The sequence below is a fragment of the Ascidiella aspersa genome, chromosome 1 (genome assembly GCF_963924565.1).
Source record: "Ascidiella aspersa chromosome 1, kaAscAspe10.2, whole genome shotgun sequence".
Lineage (NCBI taxonomy): Eukaryota > Metazoa > Chordata > Ascidiacea > Phlebobranchia > Ascidiidae > Ascidiella > Ascidiella aspersa.
Window position 1 is genome coordinate 14,280,444 of NC_139447.1, and position 18,120 is coordinate 14,298,563.

The 18,120-nt window shown below is 36.5% G+C and overlaps 1 protein-coding gene across 1 annotated transcript in view; it reads left to right on the forward strand.

Annotated features, from left to right (window-relative positions):
- Positions 1–567: 567 nt before the first annotated feature.
- LOC146167930 (protein unc-80 homolog) overlaps positions 568–18,120 on the forward strand; it is a 29,517-nt gene continuing 11,964 nt past the window's right edge. Inside the window, exons 1-30 of the mRNA XM_083386173.1 lie at positions 568–683; positions 1,608–1,656; positions 1,850–2,006; positions 2,984–3,185; positions 3,522–3,647; positions 5,427–5,603; positions 6,568–6,686; positions 6,841–6,920; positions 7,116–7,182; positions 7,881–7,964; positions 8,952–9,016; positions 9,166–9,408; positions 9,801–9,926; positions 10,154–10,313; positions 10,460–10,596; positions 10,937–11,065; positions 11,182–11,249; positions 11,464–11,589; positions 13,179–13,290; positions 13,934–14,060; positions 14,543–14,718; positions 14,839–15,015; positions 15,338–15,470; positions 15,626–15,775; positions 16,296–16,488; positions 16,589–16,757; positions 17,040–17,180; positions 17,274–17,338; positions 17,466–17,620; positions 17,807–17,988. Coding sequence (XP_083242299.1) covers positions 568–683; positions 1,608–1,656; positions 1,850–2,006; positions 2,984–3,185; positions 3,522–3,647; positions 5,427–5,603; positions 6,568–6,686; positions 6,841–6,920; positions 7,116–7,182; positions 7,881–7,964; positions 8,952–9,016; positions 9,166–9,408; positions 9,801–9,926; positions 10,154–10,313; positions 10,460–10,596; positions 10,937–11,065; positions 11,182–11,249; positions 11,464–11,589; positions 13,179–13,290; positions 13,934–14,060; positions 14,543–14,718; positions 14,839–15,015; positions 15,338–15,470; positions 15,626–15,775; positions 16,296–16,488; positions 16,589–16,757; positions 17,040–17,180; positions 17,274–17,338; positions 17,466–17,620; positions 17,807–17,988 — 4,011 coding nt within the window. The remainder of the gene's footprint in view (positions 684–1,607; positions 1,657–1,849; positions 2,007–2,983; positions 3,186–3,521; positions 3,648–5,426; positions 5,604–6,567; positions 6,687–6,840; positions 6,921–7,115; positions 7,183–7,880; positions 7,965–8,951; positions 9,017–9,165; positions 9,409–9,800; positions 9,927–10,153; positions 10,314–10,459; positions 10,597–10,936; positions 11,066–11,181; positions 11,250–11,463; positions 11,590–13,178; positions 13,291–13,933; positions 14,061–14,542; positions 14,719–14,838; positions 15,016–15,337; positions 15,471–15,625; positions 15,776–16,295; positions 16,489–16,588; positions 16,758–17,039; positions 17,181–17,273; positions 17,339–17,465; positions 17,621–17,806; positions 17,989–18,120) is intronic.

The following is an 18,120-nucleotide window of genomic DNA, read 5'->3' on the forward strand; positions in this document are numbered from 1 at the left end:
TTTTTCGCTCTTTCTCTCCGTCAACGTAATGTGATAAGAATTGAATTTTTAGATAGATTTAAGCTCGGTCAAAGAATTCTGCGGCCAATTGAAATCAGAATTTGTTAAAATGAAAAAAACAACGGGTTGAGAATCGTTATTAGAAGGTTAGTAAATGTTTTTTTACGAGTTGAGAGCAAATAGTTGAGAATACTATTCCGTTTTAATATCGTTAAGGCATTTCATACATTGTTATACCTTACGAAGCTTACATACCTCACCGTGATTATTTAAATAGGCGAAGTATGTGTCTTGTTACTTTTAAAAGCCATGCTATCAAAAACAGCTTTCTTGGTTTATTATCTATTACTTCAAAACAGTAATATGATGATACACGCTTGTCTAAATTAACGTACGTTGACGTACGTCCGTTTTAATTATTAATTCTAGAGACTCAGCAAACTCTATTTCTTTGCAGATAAAGGATTTGTGAGTTCATGGCAGGCCATTATTAACACATGTCTACAGTATATATTAATTTGCGATAATAAATCTGATTAAGGAACTTTCAAGTTTGAGATTGGAACCATGGCGGACTGGGCCCCTTCAGCCCACGAGCAGCGCCAGCGCGAAGAGGCAGTAGAAGCAAATTATCAAATCCGGATACCTCTACCTATTCAATCGTTCCTGTGGCGACAAACAGAGTAAGAAAACAATCGATTTACTTTGGAAAATTGTAGCAGCACTCGTAGGCGTCGATCAATTCCTTATTGAAGGTCCAGTGGAATCCGATTTAAATTTCATTCGGGCATGATAGGTGGCCCCGCTCAATTTTCGCTTTTGTATTTTGCTGTTCTGCAAACAAGTCATTTACAAATAACTTAAGTCATGGTCGTCTTTTTTTTCAGTCTTTTTGCAAAAATAAATAAAGTCAAGTCCCAGTAAAGTCATTATGAGATCAAGTTAAATTCAAGTCATGTCACTGACATAAAGTAAACTATTAAATCATTAAAGTTGCTAAACTCGTTCGATTATGAGCAACAATTTAACTAACAAATAACACAAACGTAATATAGAGCAATAAAATTGTTTAATATGCAAAACTTAAGATAAATTTTAATGAAAAACATTTAACTTAATCCCAAGTTATTTGACAAAATAACTTAAGTCCGAGTCAAGTCATTTGTCCAAAATAACTAAATCAGTCATTCGGGTCAAAAGACTTAAGTCAAGTCAAATCATTTGAAAAATTTATTAGAGTCAAGTTGATGACTTAAATCATTACAACACTGGTATTTAGTCAATGCCCGCCCGCCCAACTTTATACCTTGTAATACAGGGGCATTCATTCCTCCTATCTAAGCAAAGCTTTCCCAGGAGGGCAATCAATCCGCTTTCGCCTTATCCCGATAAAAACGTAAAATCAGCGGCGCCTACAGGAATTTCCCCAGGGTAAACTATAAAAAAACGTAGCAAGTTTTACATTTCCAGGACCGTCCGCGGGACCGACAAATTGGGAAACGTCAAGTTTCTAAATAGTTTGTAACAGAACTTTTTCAAGTAAAAACAACTAAAAAAGTTTGCTTTTTTTTATCTTTAAATATAGTAAGCTTTTTTGCGATTCACAGGCCTTTTCTACGGCGGAAAATTGGAAAATTGTACGAAGCTTCATGCATGGTAGGTGTGCATATCAAACACTGTTGTACATACAATTAATTTCCAGTTTAATTTCATTCGTTCCTGTGTTTGACACTTAAACATTTTAAAACACCTTTGTGATTGCGAGCGTTTACGTTTACACTGTGACAAATCGAGAATGGCAGAAATGTTTGCGTTGTTGCGTCGCAGAATTGCGTGCTTGGTATTTCAGTCGTTCGAACATGTCCTGGTCGAGAACAAGCTGCAAGGACTTCCACCTTCCCTAAGCGGAGCAATTGAGAGCATCACGAGGTGGCAGCTGATCGACGCTTGTCTACCGCACGTGATGCACTGCGCTTCCCTGCTACTTGCCAACAGGAACAAACTAGGTCAGTGCCTGGTGTGACTTGCGACACAATGCGCTTGGCGGTCGATTCAATGCATCTGCTGTTTCGGGTCGATGTGGCAATTAGGAAAGGCTTATACCATTCCGGCCAGGCGCGAACGTTCACACACCTGCTAGAAATACAGGTCGCGTAAGGATTACTGGGCGTCGGCTTTAATCAACACATACACGCGCATTAAGGAGCCGCCGCGACTCGGTGAACATGTGTATGTGCAAAAGGGAAAAAACAAGGCGCAGCGTTCGAATTAGTTGATGTCATAAAATATTTATCAGCGCATTGGCAATGATCTTGGCATGGGATTTCTTAATTACAGGGGCACGATTATCAGACCAGTTACACTGTAATTAAAAATCCTTTTCTACTTGTATTTATTACTGAAGCATCACATTAAATGGCGCTAAACAACCATATATTTACACAGTAAGAAAGGGTCGCGTAAAACAGAGCGATAAAAATACCTATCTAGTACCTATACGATAATAGAGTGTGGTTTGACAATCTGACACATACGTCTACTATAAACGTCACGCTAAAATAAAGTGACTTTGTATAGGCTACTGAAATTTCTTGAATATTTTTTTTACATTTCGGCAATTATTTAGTAGGCAAAGACTTTCCATTTAAGATAAAATTTCGCCGTTTAACAAAAATGTTATATTTCCGTTTAAAATATTTCGCGATTTACTTGATTGTTGACCGTGTGCGAGAATATTAGAAGAATTGTTTTAAACATTTGAATTACACTCGTTTCAGGTTATACCGTGAATTTACTGCGAGCTTTTATAAACGACTACAATAAGAAAAAATTCCAATTGGCAAAAATGTCAAATTCAAACACGTATATTCAAAATCATATAAACTACTTGGTTGTCGGCTGTTTAGTCCATTTTGGGCCTTGCATGGAGGTCAGTCAATTTTTCGTAAACCGGGCTCCTGAAATTTAATTATTGCTTTGTCAGGACAAGCGGACAAGTTTGGTGTACCAGCCACCAAGCTGCTGCACACCCTTCATTGGATTTTCATCGATTTCAAGGATGAGGCGGACAGCTGCTGGTCCAAGGGCACTTACGTGACATTTGACAACATTCAGTTGTTTGTTTATCTCTTTGCTCCCATTGTCAACAACATAAAGGATACCGATTTGACTTTTCGCCTAAGCAAGTAGGGTTGCATTAATAACAAATTGATTTTGAATCACATTTTTAAAATAGATAAAATAAACCTCAATATTGACCGATACCACGAACAAAATTCATATTTTCTGTCGATTAGTTTGTGTAAACTATCCCAATCGTAATATTGGACAACTCGCCTAAAATCGACAGCATAACAGCTGTAAAATAACATGATCAATCTGTTCCCTACACAAGTGACCTTATGTAGGAAATAGGGATTGTAGGATGATAAGGCATTTTACTTCAGTTGAAACACAGCATTGACTTCTAGAAATTATACAGAACCCCTTTGCTTTTGCGTAAATTCATTTTACTGTTTTAGAGGCTTATCGATATGGAAACCAATGTGGAATTTCGATCAGCCGGAAATCGAAGCCCTTACGCGCCCATTTGGCTGCGGAAAGACCAAGAAAAGTTCCATGAAGATAAAAACTGACAAACCTTGCAGGTGGTTTGTTAAATTTATGTAAACTACAGAACAGATTAAAGAACTGCACTTTAAGGTAGATTGTTTAGCAAGTGTAAACAACTTATCATAAGGCACTAAACAGACGTTTTTATGCAAAAAAGGGTTAGAGCCACTGTACTAGACGAAATGCCCGGCTATTCCCAGGTTAAACATTGTCCAGTCTAATTTTACTTGATAAAGGACTACTGTCGTTGCATTATGCTGTGCGCTCTTTATCACTTTTGCATATTACGTTGTAACATGTTCATGTAAAATAGCTAGCATCGTGTTACCCACTGAATATAAAATAATATTGTGCCAATTACCATATAAACAAAACATTAATTTACGGATGACGTAACATCGTCGTTCGAGGGTTAAATATTGCAAAATGTTTAATTAACATAACATTTTGCTTGTGGCTAAACGTTGTGCTACGTGGCGCTATACGTTCGTTAAATAGATTTATATCATGTGATGTGGTTTTTGTACTTCGCGAGAATTAAAAAGCATGTAGCCAACCTTAAAAACAGAAAAGGCACTGGTCGAGTCCCGTGACTATTTGCCGTTGATTATGTCTGGAATGGGTTAACAAAATACCTCCCATAATAAGATTAACACCTTATAAGGATTCTTCCTGTTTTGCAAAATAAGCTAAAAATCTTTTGGCGTAACCGCGTAAAACTTTTTCAAACAAATTATCGCAATTCTCTGTCGATCCGTAGTTCTCATTAGTAACCAAAGGGGCTCTCGACTTTGTTGTATTGTCAAGCTTAAATTGTTAAGACTGCGATGTTAAAATGTGGAAGCTTCCTGTTATTTTAAAACAGTATATATTTCAAAACAAATACATTGGCAAAAAGCAATGTTGTGCCTTGCCTGTTGTGTCTGAAATGGATCGAATAAATGAGCTGCTCGCATTTATGTAACTATAAACAGAAAAGCGCGAGCATACACCCACCGTCCCGCACTGATTAATTTTATTCAAAGCCATTAAGCTGTGGCCTCCTACTTATCAATGCTTGAATCTATCCCCGTGACTTTGCTAAACCGCGTGGTAAAGCAGTTGATTGAAAAAACACTGTCGCATTTTAAAAGTAACCCAATTTCAATGTTGTATGTCGTGTTTGAAATGGGTCGACTAGATACACCGCTACACTTGGCTCCTGGTTAAGGACGTCACACATCTTTTACGCAGTGAAAACCCGTGACACATATCGATCGGGAATCATTAACAAATGTGGCCGGTTGTAGCAGGCTATTTGATACCGGTTTGAAAAGTTCAAGTTACTTACTGTTAAAACCGCTGCAATTAACCCGATAATTTGCGAACTCTGTATAAATGTTGCGTGGTTAAGCATACTGTGAAAAGCGATTAGGCTTGAGCAGACATTCGCTATTCCCAGAACAAGTTTGTTATAGGCGAGTGTTATAATGACCTTCAGGGAATAGAAACTGTGACCGTTTGAAAGCGAAAATTGCTTTGACCATTGGAAGCCTGCGACGCGCTACCCTTGGTAATTAAGTCAGTACACATACTACCGAGGGAAATTATAATCGCGCTTTTCTAACTGTCTGGGGTAAAATGTCTCTCTTTTTATTTGGAATTTTACCAGGTCTGCACGCATGAAGTCGTTTCAAATCCCCCCACACTCTCTATCTGGTTATTCATACAAAACTACCGTCCGTCCAAACATATTTTCAAATATTGACAAACATTTTTACAAAAATGTTATCTTTAACATGGTAGTTTACCCTGATTTGCCTCAAAATTTGCAGCAGCAAATCTGACGCCGCTTGTGAAAATCCTCATCGACTGACAGTGTTTGACATGTCTGTGATCACGTGCTTACTCCACCAACGCTGGTCCGAAGATGGCGTGCTTTGGGGAATCACCTATCTCTTGAAAAAAGTTCAAAGGTCGTTGAGAATTAAATTGGACGATAGCACCACTAGGTATGGACATGTTGCTTGATATTTGCGTTATTTATTTACGTCTGTTCGATAAATATTAATGTCATGTTTAAAACTTCAAGTTCCCACCGGTTATCAAGTGCTACAAACGTAAAGTTGAAATGTTGAAAAAATTTAGCTACTCTATGAGTGCCGAATATGATTCAATATTGCATTATGACAAACCAATCTTTCACCATGTATAGGTGTCGTGTAATATATTTACGTTTTTCATATATCCACAGCCTATCGCCGCGTGCACTTAGACTCTCTGCAAAGTACAATTTTGACCAAAATATTTAATTAATGGATTTTTCTATACAGCTTTGCAGTATGGCCATTATATCGCGAGTAACACCTATCACACTTTTAAAACAAGATAAACTCTAAGTAAATGCTATTTTGAGCGAACTCTTTACTTGATTTCTGTGCAGGCACCATGTGTGCACGGAGATAAAATAGTGCTCATCTTTATGCGACCAAGAATACTTCATAAGGTAAACATTTAGCCAACTAAAACCTAATAAGGCTCCAATGTTTTGTCGCTTCGTGCGATTAACGTAGCTTTAGTAGCATAGTTGCACACCAGTTCGTTGAACAAAAGAATGTTTCGTAAAATTACTTGTTTTATGGCGTCCCTTTTAGAATATACAGTAAATGGTAACGCCATATGTAAGAATGAGCTTCAGCCTCTTGAATCCACATTACGGATAAGCCCTTGCAACATTGGTCCACCATATAAAACGAATTGCCTCTGATGGTCTTCGACGAATTATAGTTGGACCTCGCTGGTCTAGTTGTTAAACGAATTATAGCAGAAAACAAAAGCTCAGTTTATCCAGACAACCAATTCAACTATTTTATCAAACAAGGTAAAACCCACATTTTTTAAATTAAAATTGGACACTTTACCTCAATAGGTTAGTTAGACAAACGCCAAATTAAAATGTCAACAATTTACATATAGTTTCAAACAACCACATCGACGCTGCCAGTCGTTGATTTCGCGAAGACCGCAAGTGCGACGAAAGAAGTCTGTAACAATAATGTCACCACAGAAAGAGGCACACCCTGAGTTCACACGAGGTAACATGTTTGAAGACTTCAATTTTTGTGCTGTAGCACATTCATAAAACTTCTTGCTCATTTACAGCGATAGTTTTTTGTGGGGCTCGGCTGAGGTTTTACAAAACCGAGATGCCGAGATGTATGTATAAAAACTAAAACACATGTTTTGCAGATGAAGACGAACCCCAGCAAAGCAAGAAAACTGATACTTTAACAAAAGATAAACAGTTCAGTTCTATGACTGGCCTCTGGGTGAGTTTCACTAAAAAATTGATTATACCTATATCCATATACTCATGCACTGTCAGAATACAAATACAATACGATAACAATGATCAATGCATGGTTGTCAATCTTCACCACGCTTATAGCAACAGCACCCCAATAATGTTATAAGCAACGACCAAAGAACAACGTTGGTAAAAATTGGAACAAATTGTGTTGCAGAAAAGGTCGTCAACAAGCAAGCACACCGTGAAACAAAGCCAGCGTATGGCAGGATCGAAACGATCTCGTAAAATTTCCGGCGCGAACGTGGTCCGACGATGGTCGAGGAGCGCCCAACTTGACCGGTTACCACGTGTTTGGGTAAAACATTTACTACAAATAAAAATAATAATCATACCGGTGAATTGTTAGGTGGTGTGACCAGTTTAGTTTAACACTAATGTTGTAGCATAAAAGTCACGTTTATCCGAAACATCGGTTACTCACATTCTTATCTTCGTTAGTTTATCATTGCGTTAGCCGCGTTTAAAGTATTTTCATATTCAAGTCCGTCTAACTTTTCAAGTGCGTTTATCTCAGTGGCATAGTTAGAACCAATGCTTATATGGCATTGCGCTTTCAATAAAATGTGCAACCTACTTAACACGGAAATAGTTTTTCTATGTCGTGCTTCTATTATCTAAGAAATATTTCTTGATAAATGAAGATTACTGTTACATTGGCAAACTATAAATAGTGAAAGGACTGTTAACCAATAAAAGTAGACCCTTGATTCGGTTCAAAGTTAAGATCGACTAAACGTTAATATAAAATGTCAACAGGTTCGACATCACTTAGGAATGAAATAGTCGGTTGCGCAACTTTATAGGCTATCTTGCAACTGTTTAATTGAATTGCTTTAAAATACTACACGTCTGTTTTACAAAAACAGTAATATTTTGTTCAAATTACATTGCAACACATTTTTTGTTCTACTTTTTGTAGAGTTCAAGCACCTCATCATCGTTCAACTCAAGCTCAAGCGTGCTGTCCAATACGATGGTGCATGGCATACAATGCAAGAGACAGGCAAGTATACTAGTATAGTTCCTTTTAAAGAAGATCTAGGCGAAATACGTCTTTTTAGTATTCATTACTCATTTTTTGACACCCTCCTTCAATATCTTACAACAGTTAAGTTAATGCATTTTTCGTGTTTTGCTTCGATCTGTACTCAATACGTCACGCTCCTTTCAACGTTCCAATTAAAGGTTGTCTATTAAACCATTTATCTGCAACTTTTTAGTTACTTTTAATGCACATTTGTGCACAACTCTTAACGTTATACCAATTTTTTTTGGTATAAGATATCACATTGTGTATATTTGAGATTCTCTTTTTACCTGGTCCGCCACACCATTTTGTGTTTCTCGTGCGGTCCGCTGTGAAGAAATAATTTCCCGCCGCTGTTATTCAGTCTATCAAAACTGGGAAGAGCAGTGATTTCCATCGTCGGTAGGATTTTTTTTATTTTCGCGGACTGATGCAACAAAGGAGGTGGCATTTTTGCGCATGACTATATATAAATTGATGAGGATAGCTTAGACTTAGAGGTTTAATTTTAAATCAGAAATACTGCGTAGATTTTACCGGATTCATCAACCGACAGCTATCATCGTGGAAACCGAAACTATTCCGAGATAAATACAAAATTCAGCGGTATTCGAAAAATTAGCGAATCAGCCTGTTTTGCCGCCAACTCTCTGACAGGTAAGACTAAAAGCTAATGGATAATAGTAATGGATAATAGTTTTAGCTAATGGATAATAGTGGCTTTAGGTTTGGTTTGTATAAAAATTAATATCAACAACTTTAATTTTTACTTCCACTCTACTTATCGAAATTGTGTGTAACATAAAATCATAATAATGGAAAATTCCTTATGTTTAAGTTTATTCCTGTTTATTTGATATGCTTCGATTTTGATACACAGAACTTTTTGAGATAATTTTTTTGCTAAATAACATCATATGCAGAACGTGGCCTAAATAGTTATTTCTATATTTTTTGTGGCAGCACAACATTTCTCCATTTGCGAAGTGGATTCTCTTGCAGAGGATTCGCAAGCAAAACCTATTAAAGTAAGTTGGGTAAAAACATTTTAATCATTATGCGCAAAGGGCGAAACTTTGTGCGTTTGCAAAAATCTTAAAGCTGGCTTTAACGCACTCAACGACAGTGTTTAACGGCCAAATGCAGTGTTGGATTCAACAATTATCACCACCACCAGATATCTGCCAACCGACGTTGGGCTTCCGATGTTTGCCTGAACTGTGACGAATCGGCAACTGTGATACGTCCAAAGGTTAGCAGCGATTACTATGCGGACCCCGATGGAAGCGTTCGGATGGAAGTAGTTCTGTCGGTTCTTGACCTGACCGTAAGACGCAACTCCGGCCTGAGGGTTCTAGATGTGTGTCTTCAGATCCTCGACTGCATGATGCAACTTCAGTTGTTTCCAGAAACCATGCAGGTAGCCTTGTTGTAAATCCGGTAATTTAACGATTGCTAAAAGAGTTGCAGTTGCTTTAATACGACTTTTGCTTACTGGTATTTACCAGCTTTAAATTAACTGCTGGGAGACTATGGCTGTGGACAAAAGTGTACCTATGTAACACAACACAATGATTGTGATTGAATCATGATTTTATATTACTATAGTAATCAGAGCACTACATAAGCAATGTATTACACGGTCGAAGTTAAATTTAACCGACTATATTTTATTAAAAACCTTGCCGCGTCGTCGTAGGTCGCACTATAGAATTCGGTTTATACGTGGAAGTTTGAGTTAGTTTGTCCTGTTAAAGATATTTTTTCTCTTTGATGTGTGATGTGTAAATAAATTATTATTATTTATAACAGGATCGGCCAGCCGAAACGAAAACACTGATTCGGATTTTACATGGACTTATACGAATTCTTGGTTGTTCTAACGGATGCAGGCAAACAGGGCACAAGAGCGCTACTAGTGACAAGATGCGCTCATTGGTACGAAGTTTAAAACGGTTAACAACACATGTTACGATAAATTACATTGACTATACAAAACGAAATAAATTGTTTTGCGATTTATAAAAGCAATGATTGGATAAAATAGTGTAAATGCTGACAATAGACTCCTTCTTTAATTGTGGTTGTTGCATTTATTTGCATCTTTTGGACTTGCCAATCTAGTATTGCCTATTTGCCTTTTTTGATAATAATTATTTTAATAGACCCGCTTGATGATAACGAACGTGTTTACCTCACACCGAGAAATTTTCTGCAAGTACATCAGATCCTTTGTCAAACAGAGTCCACTTGTTGATATCATGGACTTTATGCACCCGTTGATCACATTTTGTGTAATCGATGTTAACAACTGTGATGTTAGAGGCAAGTAGGCTATATTTTAGGCTTTTTTTCTGGATAACAAATCTTTATAGTATTTTTTTGTTATACTTCTAAAAATCAATGTTGTGAGTTATACAATTAATCATATTATTTTCGGCCGATGATAATTGTTTATAAATGCATTTTAGAGCTTAACAACGAAGTTCTCTGCTCAAACGCTGCCGCCAAAACATATCTTGAAGATGTCGTCATTAAAATCGCATTTTCGGAAATCATTGATAAATGTCTAAAGCTGGAAAATCAAATATACGAAAACGAGTACACTGTAAGGTCCAGTTTAATAAGTTCTAAGGTAGCCTATTCAAAATAAATGTGCAAACATGTATGATAAAAACAAAAATTAACAAAATATATAAAAATAAATTAATCAAAGTTTTACGAGCCCAAATCGCTGAAACATTTTATGTTTATGAGTGATAAAAACTTTAAATTATACATTTAACACACATTTTTGTGCTGCAGAAACAATACTCTTGGCGATAGCTAAGTTATGTTGTCTTTCATTTGCAGTTTAAAGTTTAATGGTATTTAAAAAAATGATAATTGTAGTTCGAACGCCCATTTTGGTGATAAAATAAAGACAAAAAACATTGTTTTCCTTATAGAATTTATACGACGATGTTCGTCATCTTGTCCAGTTTGTTCGCCTTCGACACCCCTCTGTGTTTAACAAGGTTCTTCTCTCAGTAATGTCAGTTCCTATGAGAAAAAGAAAAGAGTGGATCAAGGAGCAGGTATTAGGCAGGCATTCAACGCAACACTAAAACTGCTCACAAAAACAATTATTTAAGTTGTACGCAATAGTTAACTGTCGTAGTGCTTAACCTACCATTGTTCGTTTTGTATGTAGGAAAAGAAGAAATCATCTCCAAAGATGCCAGAGTCCCCTATTACACCGCGAACAGCACGCACCGCAAGGTTAACAGTTTTGTAGCAATAAAGAGAGCAAAACATGACGTCATTAACCTACCAACCTACTTTATAACGTTTTCAATGTTTGGCCCATTTATCATTTTTTTAAACCGTGTTTTTGGTTGTTCAACAGGTTATAAAATACATATTGCTAATACATTTGTAAAGTCTGAGATATACCTAATAAAACTTCCCAATAACATCACTTTTTATTTTAAAGGAGAGGCGGTGTGAATCTTGATGCAAGTCCGCTGATCACGAAAAGGCACGAGAAACGCAATAATTCAAACAAACAGAATTTGTTCAGACTGAGCATGGAGTTTCTCGACCGGAGCACAAGTACAAAGTAATATTAAGATCGGATGATGATCGATATTATAATATGGATGTTATAATATCCATCATCCTCATATTATTATAATTCGGCATCACTTTTGTAATGCAAGTCGAAGCTTTCTGTCGATAATGACATATTGTGTTGTTAAACATGTCTTTTATATTTTTAGTTTTCGTGCCAACCAAACCATTGATTTTCCGGTATTGTACATTAAACTGATTAAGTTTAGCTTTTGGGGTTTCATGGTTATACACTTTTATTTGACAACATGTAAATTCAAAGAAAACGACTTTTTAAAAGCAAATTTGGCCTAACGCAACAATGTTCTATTTCTAAAACACAACCAAGAACCAAGGCTATAGTCGGCCACCTTTAAAAATGAAACAGACACTTGGTCTCGTTTTCAACTAAACCAGGGTTTCCGGTGAATTAAGCGGGATTTAGAGCACTAGTTTTGTTTAATATGTTTTGCTTACTGATAAACGATGAAATTGCATTTTGGTCATTTGATAAATCGGACAGACCCATTTGGCCCGCGATAAGAGTATGTTGACCCGTTATTGTTTGAACACATGCTCATGCTTGAACTAACGCCTAATCCAAACGCTTTATTTGACTATACTTAAAAAACCTAAAGTACGGATATAATTTAACTAATGTTTTAACAGTTACACGATGACACATTAGTATTTAACATATGAACACTAGCCCGTCTGAAAACCTTAACTTATCAGAATATGTTTTTTATAGCCTAAATAGCTCAACAAAAACACCCAATATAAATAATATTTTAAAAAATATTAAAGATTAATTTGGTTCCTGAAGTTCTCTGGCAACGGTATATTCACCAGGTATTTAAGACGACGGTAACAGTTTTTTCCCCTAAATAACTTGTCTTTAGTCAGGCCAAAGCAGAGAGATGTGAGAACTTCCTCGGCGTTAACGACCAGGGATGTAGCCTAGTGCAGGTTTTCCCAAACTGTGGTCCGCGGACCATCGGTGGTCCGCGACGACTGCACAGGTGGTCCGTGGCCATATGACAAGAAATTAAAAAGTCATGCATATACGTTGTACAGTACGTATACCCTTTCAAAAATAATTGCAGCAGTTATTCACAACCTAATGATTTCGAAAGCTTCTGCTATCCAGTATCGTAAATCTTACTTGTTGCATCTTCGTTATAGTCAAAACGTTGTTTACGAAAATCTCTCGTATTCTATTACGTAATAATATATTCTTATCGCCATTCGAAAAATACAGGTCCAGACTTTCCGTGGACTCTAACTTACGAGTTTGCCTTTCACAAACACCTCCGAGAATTAAAAATGTATGCAGAAAGCAGCAATCCTATCCGTCCCACTGATGTTGTCAGTGTTGTAAATAAGTATTTTTTTATTTTTTTTATTTGTATTGCGGTCCGCGAAAAAAACAGATTCACAAATAGTGGTCCGTGGTCCAAAAAAGTTTGGGAAACCATGGCCTAGTGCATCAATATGCTTCTTATAAATACCCGATTATATGCCGTTGGGTGGTTTTGTGTGGTTTTAACGATTGGTCAAGTATCGGTATATTACTAAGAGTTGCTATTCACATAAAAGGGTGGTATCTGGCGCCGAATGGTCAGACGATGAAGAGGCATCCTTTCGATGCGCGCCAGAATCGGACAGAAAACGCAACATGTTTGGGAATATATTTAAACCAAAATCGCAGGTATGGTGATTAATTTAATATAATTCTATAATGGCCATGTAATGTTCATAACCTAATAATCTTCGCTGTTATTTAAAACAATTTCTATTTCTGAAAAAGAATAGATTTGAGTCTGTAGGACAAAATTACTCGACTTAGCCTAATTTTAGGCTACTGCTAAAAGTAATGGCAAAACATCAAAATAAATATTAATATTAATTAATCTAACCTTTGAACTATTACTTCTGCAAACTATTAACTTTTGACAACATGTCAGAAGATTAACCATGAAAACTAAATGAGCGGCACCAATTTGAAAATCACTGAAAAGTTAGTTAGACAGAATTTAACGTTGACTTAGGTTATTTAGGCCAATTACGTGAAACATTTTATTAAATAATTTTTTGACAAGGTGTTGTATTTTTCCCTAACTAAGTACATTTTAATCAGTTCCCTACATTATGTTTAGTGTTTGCTATTTGAAAAGTAGTTAAGATTTCAATTTTTAAAGTTGGGATTTCACTTTTTATTTATTGAAAACGTCTTTATGTTAAATTGGATTGTATACAGTACTTTCGAAATGAAATATTACAAATGTTAGTTTTACGGATTTTGTTCCGAATGTAAATAAATTGCACTCAATGTCCCTTAATTTCTCGAGAAGGTAAAAAGCACTTCATACTACGAACCGGAGGAGGAATCTTCAGGAAATTTCTTTGGTCGAATCATCAAAAAGAAAATGTCTAGAAAACCAGAAAAGGATGAGGCTGTGGGTTTTGAGGACGGAACGAGTAAATGTTTGTTTTATGTTGCTAAAATCAACTCGAGAATAACAATGATAAACGTCGAAAACTTACTTTGCAATAAACTTTTATTTTGTATAAGCTTTTTGGATTTTCGTGGTAACTGTACGTGCATTACCACTTAAACCCCCCATTACACAACTTTATTTCGAACTTGTGGCATTTCGCAACTTTGAAAATAGTGTTCTTGAACTGTTAGCAAAAGTCAAATCATTAAGCTTTTTTAAAAATATTTTTTTCAATAAAAAAAAGGTTTTCCAGAATTAGGTGCTTTTCAGGCGTATAGTAATACTTTAAAGTTTTAGAACTATAATCTAGCAAATTTAAAATGCGAAACATCAACAAATAACAAATGAAAATACGATCAACAATTAAAAGTGTAAGCCTAGGACCATTTGTGATAGTAGATTTTTGTTTAAAATGTTGATTTAACCATTATTTTGATTGAAAATAATCCTTCATTTTTTCAGAATCACCTTTTGTGCAAAATATCGGGATCTCTAACGAAGGAGTTCCGCCTCCTTCTGAGTTTGTGGTTGATAAGAAAGACCTATCTAATGGTTTGAAGATTCTTCAGTTTCTAATGGACTGTTGTCCGCCCGGAACCGTGCCAGATCCAAGCCTAATGGGTGCAATTATGGGATTGGTAAGGAAGAATATCAGCCTGTATATCCATCTTATAGGAAAACATTTTTTTGTACCTTAACACTTATATTTGTTTATATCGAGGTTTGCACCAAACGCTCCACATGTTATTGTTTTACAGGAGTCACCCGTTGTTTCAAGAGCAATCGTTTTCTTGCAATGCGCAAACTTTGTGGAGGATTGTTGTAACGGAGCCTGGCCACACTGGATGCAAAGTCGCATCTTGCAAAGCAAGAGATGCCACAAGAACGCAAAGTTTTATACCGTTGCCGCCAAGCACTTTCACAATTGGGGAGAGGTAAAATCGTTCAAACGGTATTCAGTCAACGGTATTCATAAAACCCTTGTTGTTTTTAGACGTAGTTAAAGCACATTGGTCTACAGAAGTAGGTGTTATGAACATTTCGAATATATTTTTATTAATTTTTAAATAAAGAGATGCCTTCGAAACGTTGAAAATGCTTCCTATTTCTGTATGGGCTTTGATATTTTTACTACTGACTACAATCTCCAACTCATTCTTTCTTTCTTGTTATTTTAGTTTGTTCTTCTTGTTATTTTAGTTTGATCTATCGTAAAATACATTGTAACTACTGTATTCAGACATTTTTTGTTTTTAGTCGGTTTCTAAATTCATCGAAAGGGTGATTTCGATTACAAACGACCCAAAGACTGTTTTGGGCGACATACGCTCTAAGGAGGAACAAAGACGAAATTTTGAGGACGACGTTAACGAAGACTTCTACTTTGACAGTGAGTTATTTCTTGAATACGTTTCATAAAACGCATATTTTTAGTAATTTAGCTTTTACAAAAGTTCATTTTGACTATAAATCTTTAAATTGCATCCTTTGGTTGATGGAGTACATCGCATAATATTGTGTTTGATAAAGTTTTTGTTTTTACAGTGCGAGTGAACAAATCCGGCAAGGATTGTCCCACAGCGTTGGCGATGGTTGCCTCTGATTTCCTTTACCAGATTACATCTTATTTGCGTGACGTATATCCACGACTACCCCATCATGAGGCATTCCCTGACAAACACCAGCCTGTTTCACGTAACCTCAAGCAAAGCATGCAAATTCAAACGTTACTTATACTTTTCCGCAATGTTAAATTTGATGCTGCTTTTGTATGCTTAGAAATGCTTTATTTTTTATTAAATTATTATATGGCAACTCAAATAACCCTAATTAGGACAGGCAGGCCATATTAACCTAACAGTTGACATATCATTTGAAATGTCACAGCTTTTTCGATACCTCTGACTTGAACTAGTGCACAGTAGTCTGTCTCGTATTTGTGAAGCCAATGAGATGCATTTATCTTGTAGCACACGAAACAACAGGAGGTACTACACCGGCTCAACAAAGTAAAACGACGAGTGAGTCTCCGAACCGGAAAAGCATTAAGTTTTTTGACCAAGCCCATGCCATTGGCAGCGATTCTCTGCCTTTAAAATCTGGTAAGTTTTCTTTTTAACCTTCTTTGGTAACAGTTCCCTATAGTAACGACGGTAAAATCATACCGTCCGGAAGAATTGGTGTTGTCTAGCAACAGTACATTGTAACGTTACAGAAACCTACAACGACATTGCTCATGCCAGAAGGTTAAGCGTGACCAGGATTGATTCGGGAGATATCAGCGGCGGAAACAAGGGTTTGTTAACTTCGTCTTCTACCAACAGTAACAGTCTGTCTTTCTCTGGCAACACCTTAATGGTTCCCACAAGTAACAACATCTACGTAGGAGGCAACTTCTCGCCATTCAGGTTTTGTGAACCTTTATACGACCTGTCTATATTCTCCAAAGACAAACCGCGTATTTATTCTTCAATCATACAGCTCATGCAGTCGTTTGTCGTTCGGCAGTTCCACGTCACTGGGAACAAACTCTTTAATTTCGGAGAACCCTAGCGGACACACTGCGACCAGGGATTGGAAGGAAAGTAGCAATCAACTTTTTACGTCAGGGTGTGGTGGGGGTAGTTCAGTCGTGAGACATGATTCAACCTGTAGCGACAACCTGCCATGGCTAAAGGTAACTCAATGAAAAATTCATGTTTTTCATAATACAAAGCAATGCATTTCAGCAATTACAACTTTTAAATATTTTACTTATATTCAGTATTTATAGGAACTTAAAAGTTTTAAATAATACAAACAAGCCCCTTTGTGGATACGTATTGTGTATTGTTCAACAGTACGGCGAATTACAAACTTAACAAGTATAGTTTCTGACAATTTTAAATGCAGGAGCAAGGACGTATTTTATCAACTTTCAGTGCAATTAGGACCTAAAATATATTTCTATTTTGTCCAGGTTATGTTGGTGTTGGCAAACCAGCAAAACTACCTGTGTGATCATAACGAGTTTTGCCATCCATACTGTCATCAACGAATTATACGATCTTGCAACCGTATGGTGAACGCAATTCATGGAGCAATAAAAGTTCGAGATAAGGTGGTTTTAATACTTCCACTGAGCTCAATCATACTTTATACATGCTGTATTTCTATATTATATTATATTAAATGTGTATTATTATGTCCACAGTTATCCGAAGTATACAATGATGCCAAACAACAGGAAAGTCATACACGTGGAACGAAGTTTTTCAAGTAAGATTAATATAGGCATAACACCTAAATTTGTGTTTGTTTTATTGACCTAAATTTGTAGTTAACATTTTTTTGAAAAAAATGTGTGCTTACTTTTAAAAAATCATTGATTTATATTAAATTGTAGATACCTGGAGAGCAGAGCTTCTGTGTTAACTCGAACTCCCTTGTGCGTTTTGCTCAAAACTTTCACACTGCTTAGCGACGAAATGCTGGTAGACGCCCAGGCCTTAAGCTGGGAGATCATGCTGGACGGAAACAATTGTATTACCAAAGCAGCCGGTAAGACCCGACAATCTACATATTTAAAAGTTACCTACCAAAGGAAAGTTACCAAAGATAGAAGCTGTAAAATTTTAAACAAATTAAAATTGCAATTTTATCACTAGGGTATAGAAATTAATCGTTTGAAAAGGGTATCCAAATAATTGTGATAAGGAAAGCAACTTAAAACTGTGTTGTTTCCAGCTCCCCTGTTTCTCCTGTGTGCCTATCGCATTCCGGATGAGGCACAGACTTGCATCATGACCGACCTCTGTCACAGTGATCCCATTAACAGGGTCCGGGCTCTCCGGAACATCGGAATATTGTGGGAGTCGCGACATTCTGTGTGGAAGGATGTTGAAACCAGAGCGAAGCATTTGTTTAGGGTGCTTAAAATATTCATTTATACTTAGGAATGATTTAGTTTTGTACAACGCCACACAAGAAAACAAAAATTTAGAGCATTAATAGCGTTGAATCATATTGAAATCATATCATATTTCATTGGGTATTTTTCG